Raw genomic sequence first — 19424 nt, 5'->3', positions numbered from 1 at the left:
ATCAGCTTAAAAATCATAAATAAAAATTCAGAGGAACACCAGTGTCAGGAAGTATATTTTTGATGCCAACAAGTAAAGAAAAAATAATTAAAATAGTGAGTAGCTTAAAGAATTCCCATGCAGCAGGATATGATGGTTTTAGTCTGGACACTCTTAAGAAATGTATACATAAAATTGCATCACCTTTATCAACAGTTATCAATTCTCATATGGGAGATGGTCTATTTCCAGATGAGTTGAAAATTGCCCGAGTTGTGCCTATTTTCAAAAAAGGAAACAGAAATTTAGTAGAAAACTTTTGACCCATTTCTGTTCTTCCAATAATATCCAAAATCTTTGCGAAAGTAATATACATAAGAATCTGGAACTTCCTGGTATGCGAAAAAGTGATTTCTAAGGGGCAGTATGGATTTGTCAAGGGGTCATCCACCATTACAGCAGCATCCAACTTAATCGAAGGTGTCACTCAAGCAATAGATAATAAAGAACATGTATGTGGCATCTTTCTAGACTTACGAAAAGCATTTGACTATGTTGATACGACCATATTGCTGGACAAACTGTGGAACTGTGGGATTCGAGGCACAGCCCATAATCTGATGAAGTCCTACTTGACAAATAGGAAGCAGTTTGTGTCTATTAGCACTACAGAGGGAACATACAAATCAAACACCACTGACATAAATTTTGGTATTCCACAGGGGCCAATATTAGGACCACTTCTTTTTATTATCTATGTAAATGATATTCAGTCCATTACAAACCATGCAACAGCTATCTTATAAGCAGATGATACCACGTTAATATGCAGCAATCCAAGCTATTCACAGCTCGAAGTGGAATCCAATACTGCAGCAGGCTTAATTCTGCAGTATTTTAATGAAAACAAACTAAAATTAAACACAAATAAATCTGTCTATATTGAATTTGATCTTGGGAGGCAAAAAACTCATGAAAACCAAATCTTAATGGGTGACGAATACATTAAAAAACAATACTCGACCAAATTTCTTGGCCTGACACTAGATGCAGAGTTAAACTGCTCTGATCATGTGAATGATATTTGCAAAAAGCTATGTACTACCATATATGTCCTAAGAAAACTGACACCTTTTTGTAACATCACCACTCTGAGGCAAATATATTTTGCACTACTTGAATCCCATCTAAGTTATGGGATAGAGGTATGGGGATCCAGCAGTAAAGGTAATATGAAAAGTGTACTTACCTTACAAAAGAAGGCACTTAGAATTATGGGAAAGAAATGTGCCAGGGAGTCCTGCAGAAATTTGTTTAAAGAATTTAAAATACTAACTATTCATAACCCGTATGTGCTGAAGATAATCATTATGGCAGTAAACAGTAACAAAACACTTAATAAAGACATACACGATCACAACACTAGAGGTAGAGAGAGACCCCACATCATCTCTCATAGAACAACACTTCATGAGAAAAGCACTCACTATGCAGGCATAAAACTACTGAATTGCTTCCATCCTAATATCTCCAAATTGCCCATTACAAAACTAAAAATGAAATTAAGATTATGGCTCCTAAACAATCCTGTATATTCAATAGATGAGTTTCTAGATTTAGTACACTTGTATGATGGAAGACCATCTATCTAAAAATATATGTAATCTCAGATCTTAGACTGTGTCACAAACTGTAAATATTTGAATGTCAGATATTAATACTGTCTTACAAACTGTAGATTCCTTAATCTAAGTATGGCAATAACAATTTTTTTATGTATAGTCCATATATGTAACTCCGATCTCTCAACTAAATTTAGAAAAAGTTGTGTAGATAAAAGTGCCAGCCAATAATATGTAACCCTAGTAAGTAAGGCTCTGACTTATCCAGAAGACTGGAACAAAAAAACCTTTTTTTGTAATCAGTTGATGTTGGATCAAAATAAAATAAATAAATAAATAATCAGATTCACCGAAATATGAACTGATGCTGTATGTGAGATTGTTGGAGAAAGTCTCAGTATTAGGGCTGGGCATAAAATTTTAAGTGGATCCTTCTATCAACCAAAAAACTCACCTCCTTATGTAACCAAAAACTTTAGACAAAGCTTCATTTCACTTCTACCAACATTCTCCAGGCATACTGTAATCATCAATGTAGACAATAACTAGACAATAATCACTCAACACTGAGTTGGGAAATTACAGTTGTTTTAGAGATGCGCATGACAAGGAAACTTGAGAAACATTCCTAAATGCCTCCTATGAGAACTACCTAGAACAGAAGGTTAAGAACCCCACTCATGATGGAAATATTTTACATCTAATGGCAATAAAGTGGCTTGAGCTCATTGAGGATGTTGACAGCAAAACTGGTATCAGTCACCATGACATCTTTGTGGCAACAATTATTTCAAAAGTACAAAGGGCAACTGAAAATGTAGGAAGACATTTTAGCAGAGAACAAGGGCATGTAGAGAAGACATGGTTCAAGTTTAAAAAAGTGGTTGACCATGCACAGGATAGATACAGGGTGTTTCAAAAATGACCGGTATATTTGAAACGGCAATAAAAACTAAACGAGCAGCGATAGAAATACACCGTTTGTTGCAATATGCTTGGGACAACAGTACATTTTCAGGCAGACAAACTTTCGAAATTACAGTAGTTACAATTTTCAACAACAGATGGCGCTGCAGTCTGGGAAACTCTATAGTACGATATTTTCCACATATCCACCATGCGTAGCAATAATGTGGCGTAGTCTCTGAATGAAATTACCCGAAACCTTTGACAACGTGTCTGGCGGAATGGCTTCACATGCAGATGAGATGTACTGCTTCAGCTGTTCAATTGTTTCTGGATTGTGGCGGTACACCTGGTCTTTCAAGTGTCCCCACAGAAAGAAGTCACAGGGGTTCTTGTCTGGCGAATAGGGAGGCCAATCCACGCCACCTCCTGTATGTTTCGGATAGCCCAAAGCAATCACACGATCATCGAAATATTCATTCAGGAAATTAAAGACGTCGGCCATGCGGTGTGGCCGGGCACCATCTTGCATAAACCACAAGGTGTTCGCAGTGTCATCTAAGGCAGTTTGTACTGCCACAAATTCACGAAGAATGTCCAGATAGCGTGATGCAGTAATCGTTTCGGATCTGAAAAATTGGCCAGTGATTCCTTTGGAAGAAATGGCGGCCCAGACCAGTACTTTTTGAGGATGCAGAGACGATGGGACTGCAACATGGGGCTTTTCGGTTCCCCATATGCGCCAGTTCTGTTTATTGACGAAGCCGTCCAGGTAAAAATAAGCTTCGTCAGTAAACCAAATGCTGCCCACATGCATATCGCCGTCATCAATCCTGTGCACTATATCGTTAGCAAATGTCTCTCGTGCAGCAATGGTAGCGGCGCTGAGGGGTTGCCGCGTTTGAATTTTGTATGGATAGAGGTGTAAACTCTGGCGCATGAGACGATACGTGGACGTTGGTGTCATTTGGACCGCAGCTGCAACACGGTGAACGGAAACCTGAGGCCGCTGTTGGATCACCTGCTGCACTAGCTGCGAGTTGCCCTCTGTGGTTGCCGTACGCAGTCGCCCTACCTTTCCAGCACGTTCATCCGTCACGTTCCCAGTCCGTTGAAATTTTTCAAACAGATCCTTTATTGTATCGCTTTTCGGTCCTTTGGTTACATTAAACCTCCGTTGAAAACTTCCTCTTGTTGCAACAACAATGTGTTCTAGGCGGTGGAATTCCAACACCAGAAAAATTCTCTGCTCTAAGGAATAAACCATGTTCTCTACAGCACACTTGCACGATGTGAACAGCACACGCTTACAGCAGAAAGACGACGTACAGAATGGCGCACCCACAGACTGCGTTGTCTTCTATATCTTTCACATCACTTGCAGCGCCATCTGTTGTTGAAAATTGTAACTACTGTAATTTCGAAAGCTTGTCTGCCTGAAAATGTACTGTTGTCCCAAGCATATTGCAACAAACGGTGTATTTCTATCGCTGCTCGTTTAGTTTTTATTGCCGTTTCAAATATACCGGTCATTTTTGAAACACCCTGTATGTACCCCATAGAACAGTCCATAGGGGGAGGGACACTTTTTGATATACAGTCACTGTAAAGAAACTTCTAAGGAAACAGATACAACTGAATAACAGGGGTGAAACAAAGCATAGGGCTGATGCGAGGTGCTGAATGAAATGCATTTGGCCATCAGGAGAACAATGCATGAAGCCTTCAAAGACTACCATAGCAGAATTTTGTCAAATGATCTTTCACAAAACCCTAAGAAATTCTGGTGATATGTAAATGCTATTAGTGGCACCAAAGTTAGTATCCAGTAAAGGACAGGAACTGAATTTGAGAGTAGCAAAGAAAAAGCAGAAATGCTTAAAGCTGTTTTCAAATCTTTCTTTTCAGAGGAAAACCCAAGAGACCTGCCCAAATATAAATCTTGTGCTACTGAAAAGAAGAGCAAAATAAGCATTAGTGTTAGGGGCATTGAGAAACAACTTAAACCATAAAACTGGAAGTAGCTCCATGGCCTGGTAGAATCCCTGTCAGATTCTGTACTGAACTTCCAGCTGAGTTAGCCCCTCTTTTAACTAAAATTTATCATAGATCCTTTGAACAAAAAACTGTGGCCAGCAGATGAAAGAAAGCATAAGTCACACCAATTTAAAAGAAGGGTTGCCAAAATGATATGCAGAAGTGCTGTGCAATATCCTTGGCACCATTTTGTTACAGGATCATAGAACAAATTCTGAGTCCAAACATAACAGAATATCTTGAACAGAATGACCTCCTTCATGCCAGCCAGTATGGATTCTGAAAACATTGGTCATGTTAAACCCTACTCATAATTTTCTCACATGATGTACTGAAAGCCTTGGATCAAGGCAGTCAGGTAGATACAGTATTTCTTGATTTCCAAAAATCATTTAACTTGTGCCACATCTCCACTTATTATCAAAAGTATGATCTTATGGAGTGACAATGGAAATGTGGGATTGGTTTGAGAGGTTTTTGTAGGCAGGGCACAGTAAATTGGAGAGTCACTGACAGATGAAGAACTAATTTCAGATGTGCCCCAGGAAAATGAGTTGGGATCCTTGCTGTTTATGTTGTATATTTATGATCTTGTGGACAACGTTAATAGTAACCTCAGACATTCTGCAGATGATTCAGTAATTAAGTACTGTCTGAAAGAAGTTGCATAAATATCCAGTCAGATCTTGAGAAGGTTTCAAAATGGTGCAAAACTTGGCAAATTGCTTTATATGTTCAGGAGTAGAAAAATGTGCACTTCACAAAATGAAAAAAAGTAGTATCTTGTGACTATAGTATCAAGATTACATAGGCTCAGTCACTGGTAAGGCATGTTGTAGACTTCAGTTTATTGGTAGACTACTGGGAAAATGCAATCAGGGGGAAATGCAGTCAGTCTACAAAGAAGATTGCTTACAAATCACTCATGCAACCCATCTTAGAATATTGCTCAAAAGGGTGGGACTCACACCAAATAGGACTAACAGGGGATATTGAATATATACAGAAGAGGTTAGAATGAATGGTCACAGGTTTGTTTGGCCCATGGGATAGTGTCACAGAGATGCTGAAGAACCGGAACTGTCAGACTCTTGAAGATAGATGTAAACTATCCCAAGAAAGCCTACTTACAAAATTACAACAACAAGCTTTAAACAGTAACTTTAGGAATGTACTACAACCCCCTATATGCCACTGTCCTAAGTATTATGAGGACAACATTAGATCAAGAACAGTGTTCACAGAGGCATTTAGGCAATCATTCTTCCCCCACTCCATACAAGAGAGGACTGTGGAAAAAGCCCTGATAATTGGCACCCTGTGACGTACTCTCTGGAACATACTTTACAGTGGTTTGCAGAGTGCAAACATAGATGTATATATACACTCCTGGAAATTGAAATAAGAACACCTTGAATTCATTGTCGCAGGAAGGGGAAACCTTATTGACACATTCCTGGGGTCAGATACATCACATGATCACACTGACAGAACCACAGGCACATAGACACAGGCAACAGAGCATGCACAATGTCGGCACTAGTACAGTGTATATCCACCTTTTGCAGCAATGCGGGCTGCTATTCTCCCATGGAGATGATCGTAGAGATGCTGGATGTAGTCCTGTGGAACGGCTTGCCATGCCATTTCCACCTGGCGCCTCAGTTGGACCAGCGTTCGTGCTGGACGTGCAGACCGCGTGAGACGACGCTTCATCCAGTCCCAAACATGCTCAATGGGGGACAGATCCGGAGATCTTGCTGGCCAGGGTAGTTGACTTACACCTTCTAGAGCACGTTGGGTGGCACCGGATACATGCAGACGTGCATTGTCCTGTTGGAACAGCAAGTTCCCTTGCCGGTCTAGGAATGGTAGAACGATGGGTTCGATGACGGTTTGGATGTACCGTGCACTATTCAGTGTCCCCTTGATGATCACCAGTGGTGTACGGCCAGTGTAGGAGATCGCTCCCCACACCATGATGCTGGGTGTTGGCCCTGTGTGCCTCGGTCGTATGCAGTCCTGATTGTGGCGCTCACCTGCACGGCGCCAAACACGCATACGACCATCATTGGCACCAAGGCAGAAGCGACTCTCATCGCTGAAGACGACACGTCTCCATTCGTCCCTCCATTCACGCCTGTCGCAACACCACTGGAAGCGGGCTGCATGATGTTGGGGCGTGAGCAGAAGACGGCCTAACGGCGTGCGGGACCGTAGCCCAGCTTCATGGAGATGGTTGCGAATGGTCCTCGCCGATACCCCAGAAGCAACAGTGTCCCTAATTTGCTGGGAAGTGGCGGTGCGGTCCCCTACGGCACTGCGTAGGATCCTACGGTCTTGGCGTGCATCCGTGCGTCGCTGCGGTCCGGTCGACGGGCACGTGCACCTTCCGCCGACCACTGGCGACAACATCGATGTACTGTGGAGACCTCACGCCCCACGTGTTGAGCAATTCGGCGGTACGTCCACCCGGCCTCCCGCATGCCCACTATACGCCCTCGCTCAAAGTCCGTCAACTGCACATACGGTTCACGTCCACGCTGTCGCGGCATGCTACCAGTGTTAAAGACTGCGATGGAGCTCCGTATGCCACGGCAAACTGACTGACACTGACGGCGGCGGTGCACAAATGCTGCGCAGCTAGCGCCATTCGACGGCCAACACCGCGGTTCCTGGTGTGTCCGCTGTGCCGTGCGTGTGATCATTGCTTGTACAGCCCTCTCGCAGTGTCCGGAGCAAGTATGGTGGGTCTGACACACCGGTGTCAATGTGTTCTTTTTTCCATTTCCAGGAGTGTATTTTTTAGCTCCAATGAAGGACTTTGTACAAAAGTAATCCCATTTCCAACCTTTTATGTACCCAATTCCTGCTCAGTGCATTCTGTATTTGTCGAGTAAAGATCTGTCTTCATGTATGTGTCAGATGAGTGCAATTATTTATGTTTCATGTTCCAATGATTTTATTTTTGTACATTGACAGGGTATGATAGATAGTGAAGATTATGCTGAAATTGATCAGTATGCTCAGTTAACAAATGATGCTGTCAATGCTGGAAATTATGGTTTGGCCACATCACTATGGTCAATTACAGAAAATGTTATTTTATCAGTAACATCCAATATAGATTTCTACAACATACTGTACAAAGTTAATGGTTATGGAAGGTACTCACACAAAGCAGGTAAACATATTTTGAAGTTATTTATTATTCTCATATGGTACATTTCTAAATCACTTTTTTTCAGCTACAGGAGACACCACAATGAAAGTGCAACAAGTGCTAACTATAACATAATACTATTATGGTTCACTTACAGAAGAAAGTTACTTAATAAATTTAATACCAAGTTAAAGTGTGCTCAAATTATCAGTTCATTTTGCATCAGATCTTCTACTAAAAGTGGCATTTGTCACACAGAATGAATGACCTTTGAGCTACTTTTCGGATGATTTAGCTTCACAATAAGTATGCTACTGTCTGTCAATTTGTCATATAATTTGACTGCCAGGTATTCAAAAGTCTGAGCATATAATTTAAATTTTTCTATGGAAAGAATGAAAATATCTTTGTTTTCAGTGTTCTAAGCATGTACAAAATGCTTTTTATCAAAAAACATTACTTTCTTGTGATGGACAATTATAGTTTTGTAAATGTACAGGAAGGGAAAATGTAGGAGTCATAGTTTTCAAGCCAGCCACTGTGGACAAGCAGTTCTAGGCACTTCAGTCTGGAACCCGTTGACCGCTATGGTCGCAGGTACGAATTGTGCCTTGGGCATGGATGTGTGTGATGTCCTTAGGTTCATTAGGTTTAAGTAGTTCTAAGTTCCAGGGGACTAATGGCCTCAGCTGTTAAGTCCCATATTGCTCAGAGTCATTTGAACCATAGTTTTCAAAATAATGGGTTACGTGTTTGTTTTGACAATGCAGTCCATAATTTACTTCTGAATCAACAGTAGTTAAGATACAACAATGAAAACAATTAATTATTGACAAAATTATTTAATTGGATAGATAAAAAAATCTACTCACCAAGCAGTGGCAGAACACACATAAAAAATGGTTGTAATTGGCAAGCTTTTGGAACCAGTGACTCCTTCTTCAGGCAGAAGGGTTGAAGGGGAAAGAAGAAGGGTGAAAGGTGAAGGTACCATATGGTACGGTAAGTCTCCCCTGACCTGCAGTTCTTGGTGACTTTCCCAAAAATCTACCCCTTTTCCTAGACCTCTCCAGTGCTTTTCCTTCATCCTTCTTCCTTCCCTTTAAACCCTTCCGCTTGAAGAAGGGGTCATTGGCTTCAAAAGCTAGCCAATTACAGTCATCTTTTATGTGTTTGTTCTATCGCTGCTTTGTTAGTAGTTTTCTTATCTATCCAATAAAATGTAATTTTGTCAGTATTCAAGATACACTACTTCAGCTTCCCCAGAAATCTATCTACATCTACATCCATACTCCGCAAGCCACCTGACGGTGTGTGGCGGAGGGTCATGTCAAACTTGATGACAGATTCAAAATACCTAAGATATGCTATTTTTTCGTGTATTTATGACACCAGCATTTTTAATATTTGCAAATAAAATGTAAAACTGTTTAATTTATTTATTATGAATTCAGTGTGAGTATTATTGAGGCAATAGATTCAGGTCCTTCCTCTGCATCGCTATCCTAATGAATGTAGATGTTTCATCTGCAAGCACAAGAGTTGATAAACTTATATTTATTGGTAATGGAAAAGATAGATTGCTACTGACCATAAAAATGACATATTGAGTTGCAGTCAGACACAATAAAAAATTGTGTGTGTGTTCACTTTTCTGAATAAGGCTTTGGCTGAAAACTAAATGTGTAATAATCTTTATGTCCTGCCTGTCTATAACTCTATGTGCCATCTTTACAGTGAATAGCAATCTATATTTTCCCTTGTAGTGTGGACATTCCAACCTGGAGCTTCCATTGTTTTAATTGTTGGTAAGTTATTCATGTGAAATATAAGTCTATAATGAAGCCTTGAGGGACATCCTCTGGTATTGTACTCCATATAGAAGTGATGTTTATCCTTTGTCTCTTGTTCTGCAGATTTGATGAAAGCCACTGAAGAGCTTTGCCATTATTACCATACCTATCTAATTTGAACAATGGAAACTCCAGGTTGGAATATCAAGAATGTAGGAAGATACAGATTGCTACTTACCATAAAGGAGACACTCTAGTTGCAGACAGGCACAGCCAAAAGCTTATGTAGTATCTTTTAACTGTACCTATCTGCAACTTGATGAGTCTTCTGTACAGTCAGTAGCAATCTGTCTTTTCCTACATTGTTGTTATGTAATTTGAGGATAATCGAGGCATAATCAAGAGTCTTTGTAAGATCACAGAAGGTACTTGCAGCCTTACTTTCCTGATCTAAATCTTCATTTACAATTTTGACAAAATTCTGCATGACACCCACTGTGCTTTTATCTTATGTTTGTATTGAATAATTCTATATTTTACAATAAAATTTATAATCTGAATGACAGCTACTTTCTCCAACACTTTTGACAGAACTGGGAGAATAGAAGTATGGTAATGGTGTCTCATGTCTTTCCTTGATCCTTTGTTTGGCATATATTTTAGCACTGCACACTTCAACATGTGAGGAAATCATCCTTGCACAAAGACTGATTATTATTGTAGTTAGTGGAGGTACTCTCCTATAATGCACAGTTTTAATTACTTTTGTGGGTGTTTCATCACTCCCAGCATAATTTTTTTAGTGGTAAGCTAGCATCTCCCACATCTTTTACTAGAATTTTTTTTTAATTCTGCAAGGTATTCAGCTCCTTGATAAAGTCAAAGGAATTTATTTTAATGTGATAAACTGCTACATTAAAATCTACATTCACTACATTTATGACTAATTCTCTTATAGTTTACCTATGTCTGCAGTAATCTTTGATATTTCACATCTAGAAACTCTAATGTAGAACCTATGACCCATGGGCTATATACAGCCCAGAGCAAGTACCAATGTGGCCCAAGAAGTGAGAATCCTTGCTTTTTAGAATGTTAATGTTAAGTATATTAGGTGTGGCCCAAAATTACTCGTCTTCTTCCCATGTGGCCCAGGTAAGCTGAAATGTTGGATACTCCTGCTCTAACCTGACTACATTGTTTTTGTCTTACTTTTACATTTTCAAACTAATATACTCTTTGCCACTTGTTTTAGTAGGTTCAAATTTTAACAATGTAGCAAAAGACAGGTTGCTACTTATTGTAAAGAAGGCACATTGAGTTGCAGACAGGAGCAATTAAAAGACACTTATAAAGCTTTGGGCCACAACCTTCATCAGTAAAAGAGAGATATATATACCATTCATACACGCAAGCAGCATTCTGGCCTGAGATGCTAGAGTTGGTGGTCATGTGTGCATGAGGTGTGCTTGCTTGCGTGTATGGATGGTGTGTGTCTTCCTTTTTACTGATGAGGGCAGTGGCTGAAAGCTATATCTGTCTGGAACTTAACATGCTATCTTTATGGTAAGTAGCAATCTCTCTTTTCCTACACTGCTGAAATTCCTACCTGGAGATTTCACTGTTTGGATTCAAATTTTTTAAAATATCATTTTTGTAATGTATGATTTCTTTCACTTGAAATAGACTGTTCCTGTTACTAGAAATTTTTGTACCTGTGTGACCTATTTAAGTCTGCTAGCCACTTCATTGCATATGGTTCTGATTGCAAAGGTTAGATTTTCAAGGAAGTGACTAGAAAACTTTCCAGTGTTAGTGGAAGCCTGCTATTGGAGATGCTGTTGCCAATAAGTGATGTGACCTCTTTCAATGTACCAGTAATATTAAATATGGTCTTTTTACATTAAAATTAATTTTCATATGGTTTTTGATGTATGGAATTATTCTGCTAAGTTTGATAATTAATGCAAAGTGATCAAGGATTCCTAAATTTGAAAACACTTTCAAACATATAATTAGTTAAGATCCTGTCAGTGCAGATTGCTGACTGTACATTTATTTGTGAGAACATCAAGTGTGATTTTAAAAGAAAGGACAGGTAGCAGTGGTACATTACAGATAAACTATAAAAGATAGAAACACATTGTGGTTGTCAATGAACAGAGGAAGATTCAAAGATTTGACACACCTGAGCTGTTGTTTGTTTCTACCAACATGGCAACTACATCCCAGGAGAAATCATTTTGTGTGTTGGAATTTGCATGAAGTCAGTCCATTGTTCAAGTGCAACATGCATTCTGCTGACAATTTAACAAGAAGCTGCCCCTGCCCAAGCAGATTTATGAGTGGCATACAAAATTCTTGGAAGTTGGGTGCATATGCAAAGGGAACAGCACTGGTCAGCCAAGCACATCTGATGAGAATGTCAGGCATATCCGAGATGTGTTCACACTGAGCCCTCAGAAGCGCACAAGATGGGGAGGCCAGGAACTTCAACTTCCTGAAATAATGGTGTGGCGTATTCTGAAATGACACATGCATATGAAACCTTTCAAATTGCAGTTACTGCAGCAATTGTGTCCTGGAGATCATAACTGAAGGTACAAATTTAGCATTTCAATTCTCCAGGATACAACGGAGGACACTTTTTCTGACTGACTTATCTTTTCAAATGAATCCATGTTTCATCTATTGGGCGCAATAAACCATCATAATGTGAGGACTTGGGGATCACAAAATCCTGGCATTATTGTTCAACATGAAAGAGAACCACTGGAACTGAGAATTTCACGCCATTTCTGTTCACAAAGATTATGCACTTTTTTTTCAGAGGAAACTGTGACTGGAATATCATACTCCATGAAGATTTCAATGATTTCATTTTTATGCATGATGGCACCTCACCTCACTTTCACCTTGAGGTGCTATGTTATCTTAACAACACCATCCCACAGCAATGGATTGAAAGAGGTGGACAATAAGCTCCTGTTCATTGCTTTTGGCCTTCCAGGTCCCAGGACCTCAGACCTCGCAATTTTTTTTCTGTGTGGGTACATAAAAGGCCACAGCTTAGTTGAAGCTGTTGACTCAATAAACAGGCACCTTTTGATTCATGTTTGGAATGAAATAGACTTTCATATTGATGTTTCTTGAGCAGTGTATGTTGCTTATTGAGTTTATGGTATAGTGTTTGTGTGGACATACAACTTTGAACCTTCGTCTGTCCAGTGAAATGTGCACTTTGTTTCTATCTTTCATAGTTGTCTGTAATAAACAACTGAAATCTGTTCTCTCTTTTTAAATCACCCTATACATCACTGATGTATAATAAGTGTAATGTCTGTAACTTAGCAACAGACTTTAGTGCTCTCCAACAGTGTGGATGTGTGGATAGGATCATTTTTTTCAAGATGGCACACCTCCACATATTGCAAATTCAGTTAAGCAGCTGCCGAAGCACCATTTCGTAAGTGCTAGAGTTATCAGCTGCCATTTCCCTACAGCCTGGCCGTCCCAGTCATCTGATCTTAATCTGTGTGACTTCTGGCTGTGGGGCTATCTGAAATATGTTGTGTTCAGTGTTCCAATTGCAAACTTAGCTGCATTGAAGGCATACGTTGTGCAACACATTCAGAACATGACCACGGAAACACTTTGATCAGTTGCATAACATGCTGTTCCTCAGTTTCAACTTCTTGCAGAAAATGATGGACAGCCTATTGAGCATGTTTTGCACCATTCACACAGAAATTAATAATCCAATTTGATTTTTATTTATGCTTTTTATGCGAGTTTTGGCCTCAGGACAATTAAAAACTGATGTGATTGATACCTTTTATGTGGATTTTGGCCTCGGGGCAGTTATAAACTGATGATATTGATGCTTTTTATGTGGTTTTGGGCCTCAGGACAATTAAAAACTGATGTGAGTGACGCTTTTTATGTGGTTTTTAGCCTCAGTTCAATTAAAAACTGATTTTTCCCGTGTGATGTGACATGACCTTGCCATAGTGGATGGGCTTGCCATAGTGGATGGGCTTACGTAAATAACATTATCACACCTGTATGTAAGAATTTATTTTTATTCTGCCATATGTTTTTCCCCTTTTCCAATAATATTCTGTTGCAATTTGATGTCATTCTGACCAGAGTTGTTCTTTCTACAGTGGTTTGAAAGTTTAACTTTAATTATAATTACCCTGATATGTGGTGTATCCCATGAACCATGGACCTTGCCGTTGGTGAGGAGGCTTGTGTGCCTCAGCGATACAGACAGCCGTACCGTAGGTGCAACCACAACAGCGGGGTATCTGTTGAGAGGCCAGACAAATGTGTGGTTCCTGAAGAGGGGCAGCAGCCTTTTCAGTAGTTGCAGGGGCAACAGTCTGGGTGATTGACTGATCTGGCCTTGTGACACTAACCAAAACAGCCTTGCTGTGCTGGTACTGTGAACGGCTGAAAGCAAGGGGAAACTACAGCCGTAATTTTTCCCAAGGGCATGCAGCTATAATGTATGGTTAAATGATGATGGTGTCCTCTTGGGTAAAATATTCTGGAGGTAAAATAGTCCCCCATTTGGATCTCCGTGTGTGGACTACTCTAGAGGATGTCTACATCTACATCTACATCCATACTACGCAAGCCACCTGACGGTGTGTGGCAGAGGGTACCTTGAGTACCTCTATCGGTTCTCTCTTCTATTCCAATCTCTTATTGTTCATGCAAAGAAGGATTGTCGGTATGCCTCTGTGTGGGCTCTAATCTCTCTGATTTTATCCTCATAGTCTCTTCGTGAGATATATGCAGGAGGGAGCAATATACGGCTTGACTCCTCGGTGAAGGTAAGTTCTCAAAACTTCAACAAAAGCCCGTACCGAGCTACTGAGTGTCTCTCCTGTCTTCCACTGGAGTTTATCTATCGTCTCCGTAATGCTTTCACGATTACTAAATGATCCTGTAACGAAGCGCACTGCTCTCCATTGGATCTTCTCTATATCTTCTATCAACCCTATCTGGTACGGATCCCACACTGCTGAGCAGTATTCAAGCAGTGGGTGAACAAGCATACTGTAACCTACTTCCTTTGTTTTCAGATTGCATTTCCTTAGGATTCTTCCAATTAATCTCAGTCTGGCATCTGCTTTACCGACGATCAACTTTATATGATCATTCCATTTGAAATCACTCCTAATGCGTACTCCCAGATAATATATGGAATTAAGTGCTTCCAGTTGCTGACCTGCTATATTGTAGCTAAATGAGAAGGGATCTTTCTTTCTTTGTATTTGCAGCACATTACACTTGTCTACATTGAGATTCAATTGCCATTCCCTGCACCATGCATCAATTCGCTGCAGATCCTCCTGTGTTTCAGTACAATTTTCCATTGTTACAACCTCTCAGTATACCACAGCATCATCTGCAAAAAGCCTCAGTGAACTTCCGATGTCATCCACAAGGTCATTTATGTATATTTTGAATAGCAACGGTCCTACGACACTCCCCTGCGGCACACCTGAAATCACTCTTACTTCGGAAGACTTCTCTCCATTGAGAATGACATGCTGCGTTCTGTTATCTAGGAACTCTTCAATCCAATCACACAATTGGTCTGATAGTCCATATGCTTTTACTTTGTTCATTTGTGGGGAACTGTATCGAACGCCTTGCGGAAGTCAAGAAACACGGCATCTACCTGGGAACCCGTGTCTGTGGCCCTCTGAGTCTCGTGGATGAATAGCGCAGGCTGGGTTTCACACGATCGTCTTTTCCGAAACCCATGCTGATTCCTACAGAGTAGATTTCTAGTTTCCAGAAAAGTCATTATACTCGAACATAATATGTGTTCCAAAATTCTACAACTGATTGACATTAGAGATATAGGTCTATAGTTCTGCACATCTGTTCGACATCCCTTCTTGAAAACGGGGATGACCTGTGCCCCTTTCCAATCCTTTGGAATGTTACGCTCTTCTAGAGACCTACAGTACACCGCTGCAAGAAGGGGGGCAAGTTCCTTCATGTACTCTGTGTAAAATCAAACTGGTATCCCATCAGGTCCAGCGGCCTTTCCTCTTTTGAGCGATTTTAATTCTTTCTCTATCCCTCTGTCGTCTATTTCGATATTTACCATTTTGTCATCTGTGCGACAATCTAGAGAAGGAACTACAGTGCAATCTTCCTCTGTGAAACAGATTTGGAAAAAGACATTTAGTATTTCAGCCTTTAGTCTGTCATCCTCTGTTTCAGTACCATTTTGGTCACAGAGTGTCTGGATATTTTGTTTTGATCCACCTACCGCTTTGACATAAGACCAAAATTTCTTAGGATTTTCAGCCAAGTCAGTACATAGAACTTTACTTTCGAATTCATTGAACGCCTCTCACATAGCCCTCCTCACACTACATTTCGCTTCACGTAATTTTTGTTTGTCTGCAAGGCTTTGGCTATGTTTATGTTTTCTGTGAAGTTCCCTTTGCTTCCGCAGCAGTTTTCTAACTCAGTTGTTGTACCACAGTGGCCGTTTTCCATCTCTTATGATCTTGCTTGGCACATACTCATCTAACACATATTGTACTATGATTTTGAACTTTGTCCACTGATCAACACTATCTGTACTTGAGACAAAACTTTTGTGTTAAGCCATCAGGTACTCTGAAATCTGCTTTTTGTCACTTTTGCTAAACAGAAAAATCTTCCTACCTTTTTTAATATTTCTATTTACGGCTGAAATCATCAATGCGGTAACCACTTTATGATCGCTGATTCCCTGTTCTGCGTTAACTGTTTCAAATAGTTCAGGTCTGTTTGTCACCAGAATGTCTAATATGTTATCGCCATGAGTCAGTTCTCTGTTTAACTGCTCAAGGTAGTTTTCAGATAAAGCACTTAAAAAAATTTCACTGGATTCTTTGTCCCTGCCACCCGTTATGAACGTTTGAGTCTCCCAGTCTATATCCGGCAAATTAAAATCTCCACCCAGAACTATAACATGGTGGGGAAATCTGCTCAAAATATTTTCCAAATTATCCTTCAGGTGCTCAGCCACAACAGCTGGTGAGCCAGGGGGCCTATAGAGACATCCAATTACCATGTCTGAGCCTGCTTTAACTGTGACCTTCACCCAAATTATTTCACATTCCGAATCTCCATCAATTTCCTTCGATACTGGTTCAAATGGCTCTGAGCACTATGGGACTCAACTGCTTAGGTCATTAGTCCCCTAGAACTTAGAACTAGTTAAAACTAACTAACCTAAGGACATCACACACATCCATGCCCGAGACAGGATTCGAACCTGCGACCGTAGCGATCTCGCGGTTCTGGACTGCAGCGCCCAGAACCGCACGGCCACTTCGGCCGGCCCTTCGATACTATTGCACTTCTTATCGCCTCCCCCTTCACTGTCCAGCCTGTCTCTGTGGTATACATTCCAACCTGAGTTTAGAATTTCATTACTGTATATATCTGGTTTCAGCTTTCTGTCCCTAGTACTATGTGGGCATTGTGACCGTTTATTAATGAGGACCATTCTGGGACCTTTCTATAGATGCTCCTGCAGTTTACTATTAGCCAATTAATATTGTTATTCCCTGTTCCATTTTGCCTACTCCTACCTTGCTGCGTCTCAGGAGGCATCTTGTCGGGCCTAGGGAGGGAATTCTCTAACCCAAAAAACCAACTTGTGCACTCCACACATACTCTGCTACCCTTGTAGCCACTTCCTGCATGTAGTGCATGCCTGACCTATTCAAGGGGACCCTACATTTCTCCACCCGATAGCGGAGGTCAGGAAATTTGCACCCCAAATCTCCGCAGAATCGTCTGAGCCTCTGGTTTAAGCCTTCCACTCAGCTCCAAACCAGAGGACCGCGATCGGTTCTGGGAATGATACTACAAACAGTTAGCTCAGATTCCACCCCGCGAGCGAGGCTTTCCGCCTTCACCAACTCCGCCAACCGCCTGTCTGAACTGAGGATGACCTCAGAACCCAGACGGCAGGAGTCATTGGTGCCAACATGAGCAACAATTTGCAGTCGGGTGCACCCAGTGCTCTCTACCTCCGCCGGCAGGGCCTCCTCCACATCTCGGATGAGACCCCCCGGGAAGTAGACAGAGTGAACACTGGCTTTCTTCCCTGACCTTTCCGCTATTTCCCTAAGGGGCTCCATCACCTGCCTAACGTTGGAGCTCCCAATCACTAATAAACCCCTCCCCCCATGTGCCTGCTCGGGCCTTGCTGAAGGAGCGGCCACATGTCCACTCAAAGGCAGAGCGGGCGATGCCACACAGCCAGCCTCCACATTGACCCTCCGCCTCGTGTGCCGTGAACGCCCCTGAACCTGCCACTCCCCTTGGGGAGAGGGTGGCCCAACTGCAGCGGTACCCGCGCAGATGTCTTGACAGCAGGGACAGTGGGTGAAGCATGTAACACCTGGGGTGTACCAAGCGACACACCAGACTCCCCACTGCCACTACACTCTGAGGCAGCAGCCTGGAGATGGCTGACTGAGGCATCAACATGTTCAGCTGTTCGCGAACAGTGGCCAGCTCCTCCTGTGTCCGTACACAGTAGTCACACATCCTATCCATCCTAAGAAATCAATTTACTGTAGAAAGTTAATAAGCTTTTAACTAGACTGCTGATTCACTAAAGGCGGCTGATAGTTGACTAAACTGTGGTTACTAGACACTTCTTGTAGAAAACAATGAAAACAGCACTACCTGTCTCTAGACTGTATTCAAAACAAACACTAGCACTACTGGCACTGTGGCTGACTAAAGGGACTCTCTGACTGCATTCAAAACAAACACGAAATCTATGGAACACTATTACTAGCACTCGACAATTAAAGCTTCCTAAAAGCAAAAACACATGGTAGAAGAAGTGACAAGTAAGAAAAATACAGTTAATACTTAAATTAACGTAGCTCGCTGCACAGCAGACATGACACAGATGGCAGTTACGATGACACTGACACTACTGGCACTATGGCTGACTAAAGGGACTCTCTCTGACTGTATTCAAAACAAACACGAAATCTATGGAACACTATTACTAGCACTCGACAATTAAAGCTTCCTAAAAGCAAGAACACATGGAAGAAGAAGTGACATGTTATCAGGAGAAAGAAAACTGGTGTTGTGTGGATCGGAGCGTGGAATGTCAGATACCTTAATTGTGCAGGTAGGTTAGAAAATTTAAAAAGGGAAATGGATTGGTTAAAGTTAGATATAGCGGGAATTAGTGAAGTTCGGTGGCAGGAGGAACAGGACTTTTGGCCAGGTGAATACAGGGTTATAAATACAAAATGAAATTGGGGTAATGCAGGAGTAGGTTTAATAATGAATAAAAACATAGGAGTGCAGGTAAACTACTACAAACGGCATAGTGAACACATTATTGTGGCCAAGATAGACACAAAGCCCACGCCTGCTACAGTAGTACAAGTTTATATGCCAACTAGCTCTGCGGATGATGAAGAAATTAATGAAATGTATGATGAGATATAAGAAATTATTCAGATAGTGAAGGGAGATGAGAATTTAATAGTCATGGGTGACTGGAATTCAATAGTAGGAAAAGAGAGAGAAGGAAACATAGTAGGTGAATATGGATTGGGGGTAAGAAATGAAAGAGGAAGCCACCTGGTAGAATTTTGCACAGAGCGTAACTTAATCATAGCTATCACTTGGTTCAAGAATCATGAAAGAAGGCTGTATACATGGAAGAAGCCTGGAGATATTAGAAGGTAGCAGATAGATTATGTAATGGTAAGACATAGATTTAGGAACAAGGTTTTAAATCATAAGACATTTCCAGGGGCAGATGTGGACTCTGACCACAATCTATCATTTATGAACTGTAGATTAAAACTGAAGAAACTGCAAAAAGGTGGGAATTTAAGGAGATCGGACCTGGAC

The 19424-nt window shown here is 41.0% G+C and overlaps 1 protein-coding gene across 1 annotated transcript in view; it reads left to right on the top strand.

Annotated features, from left to right (window-relative positions):
- The window catches only part of LOC124760191 (retinoid-inducible serine carboxypeptidase-like), a 154219-nt gene that overhangs the window by 81793 nt on the left and 53002 nt on the right, over positions 1-19424 (top strand). The window contains exon 5 of the mRNA XM_047249098.1: positions 7527-7728. Within this exon, the coding sequence (XP_047105054.1) occupies positions 7527-7728 (202 nt within the window). The remainder of the gene's footprint in view (positions 1-7526; positions 7729-19424) is intronic.

Source organism: Schistocerca piceifrons, chromosome 1 (genome assembly GCF_021461385.2).
Source record: "Schistocerca piceifrons isolate TAMUIC-IGC-003096 chromosome 1, iqSchPice1.1, whole genome shotgun sequence".
Classification (NCBI taxonomy): domain Eukaryota; kingdom Metazoa; phylum Arthropoda; class Insecta; order Orthoptera; family Acrididae; genus Schistocerca; species Schistocerca piceifrons.
The sequence above is the reverse complement of the archived record's forward strand: the minus strand, read 5'-3'. Positions and strand labels throughout refer to the sequence as shown.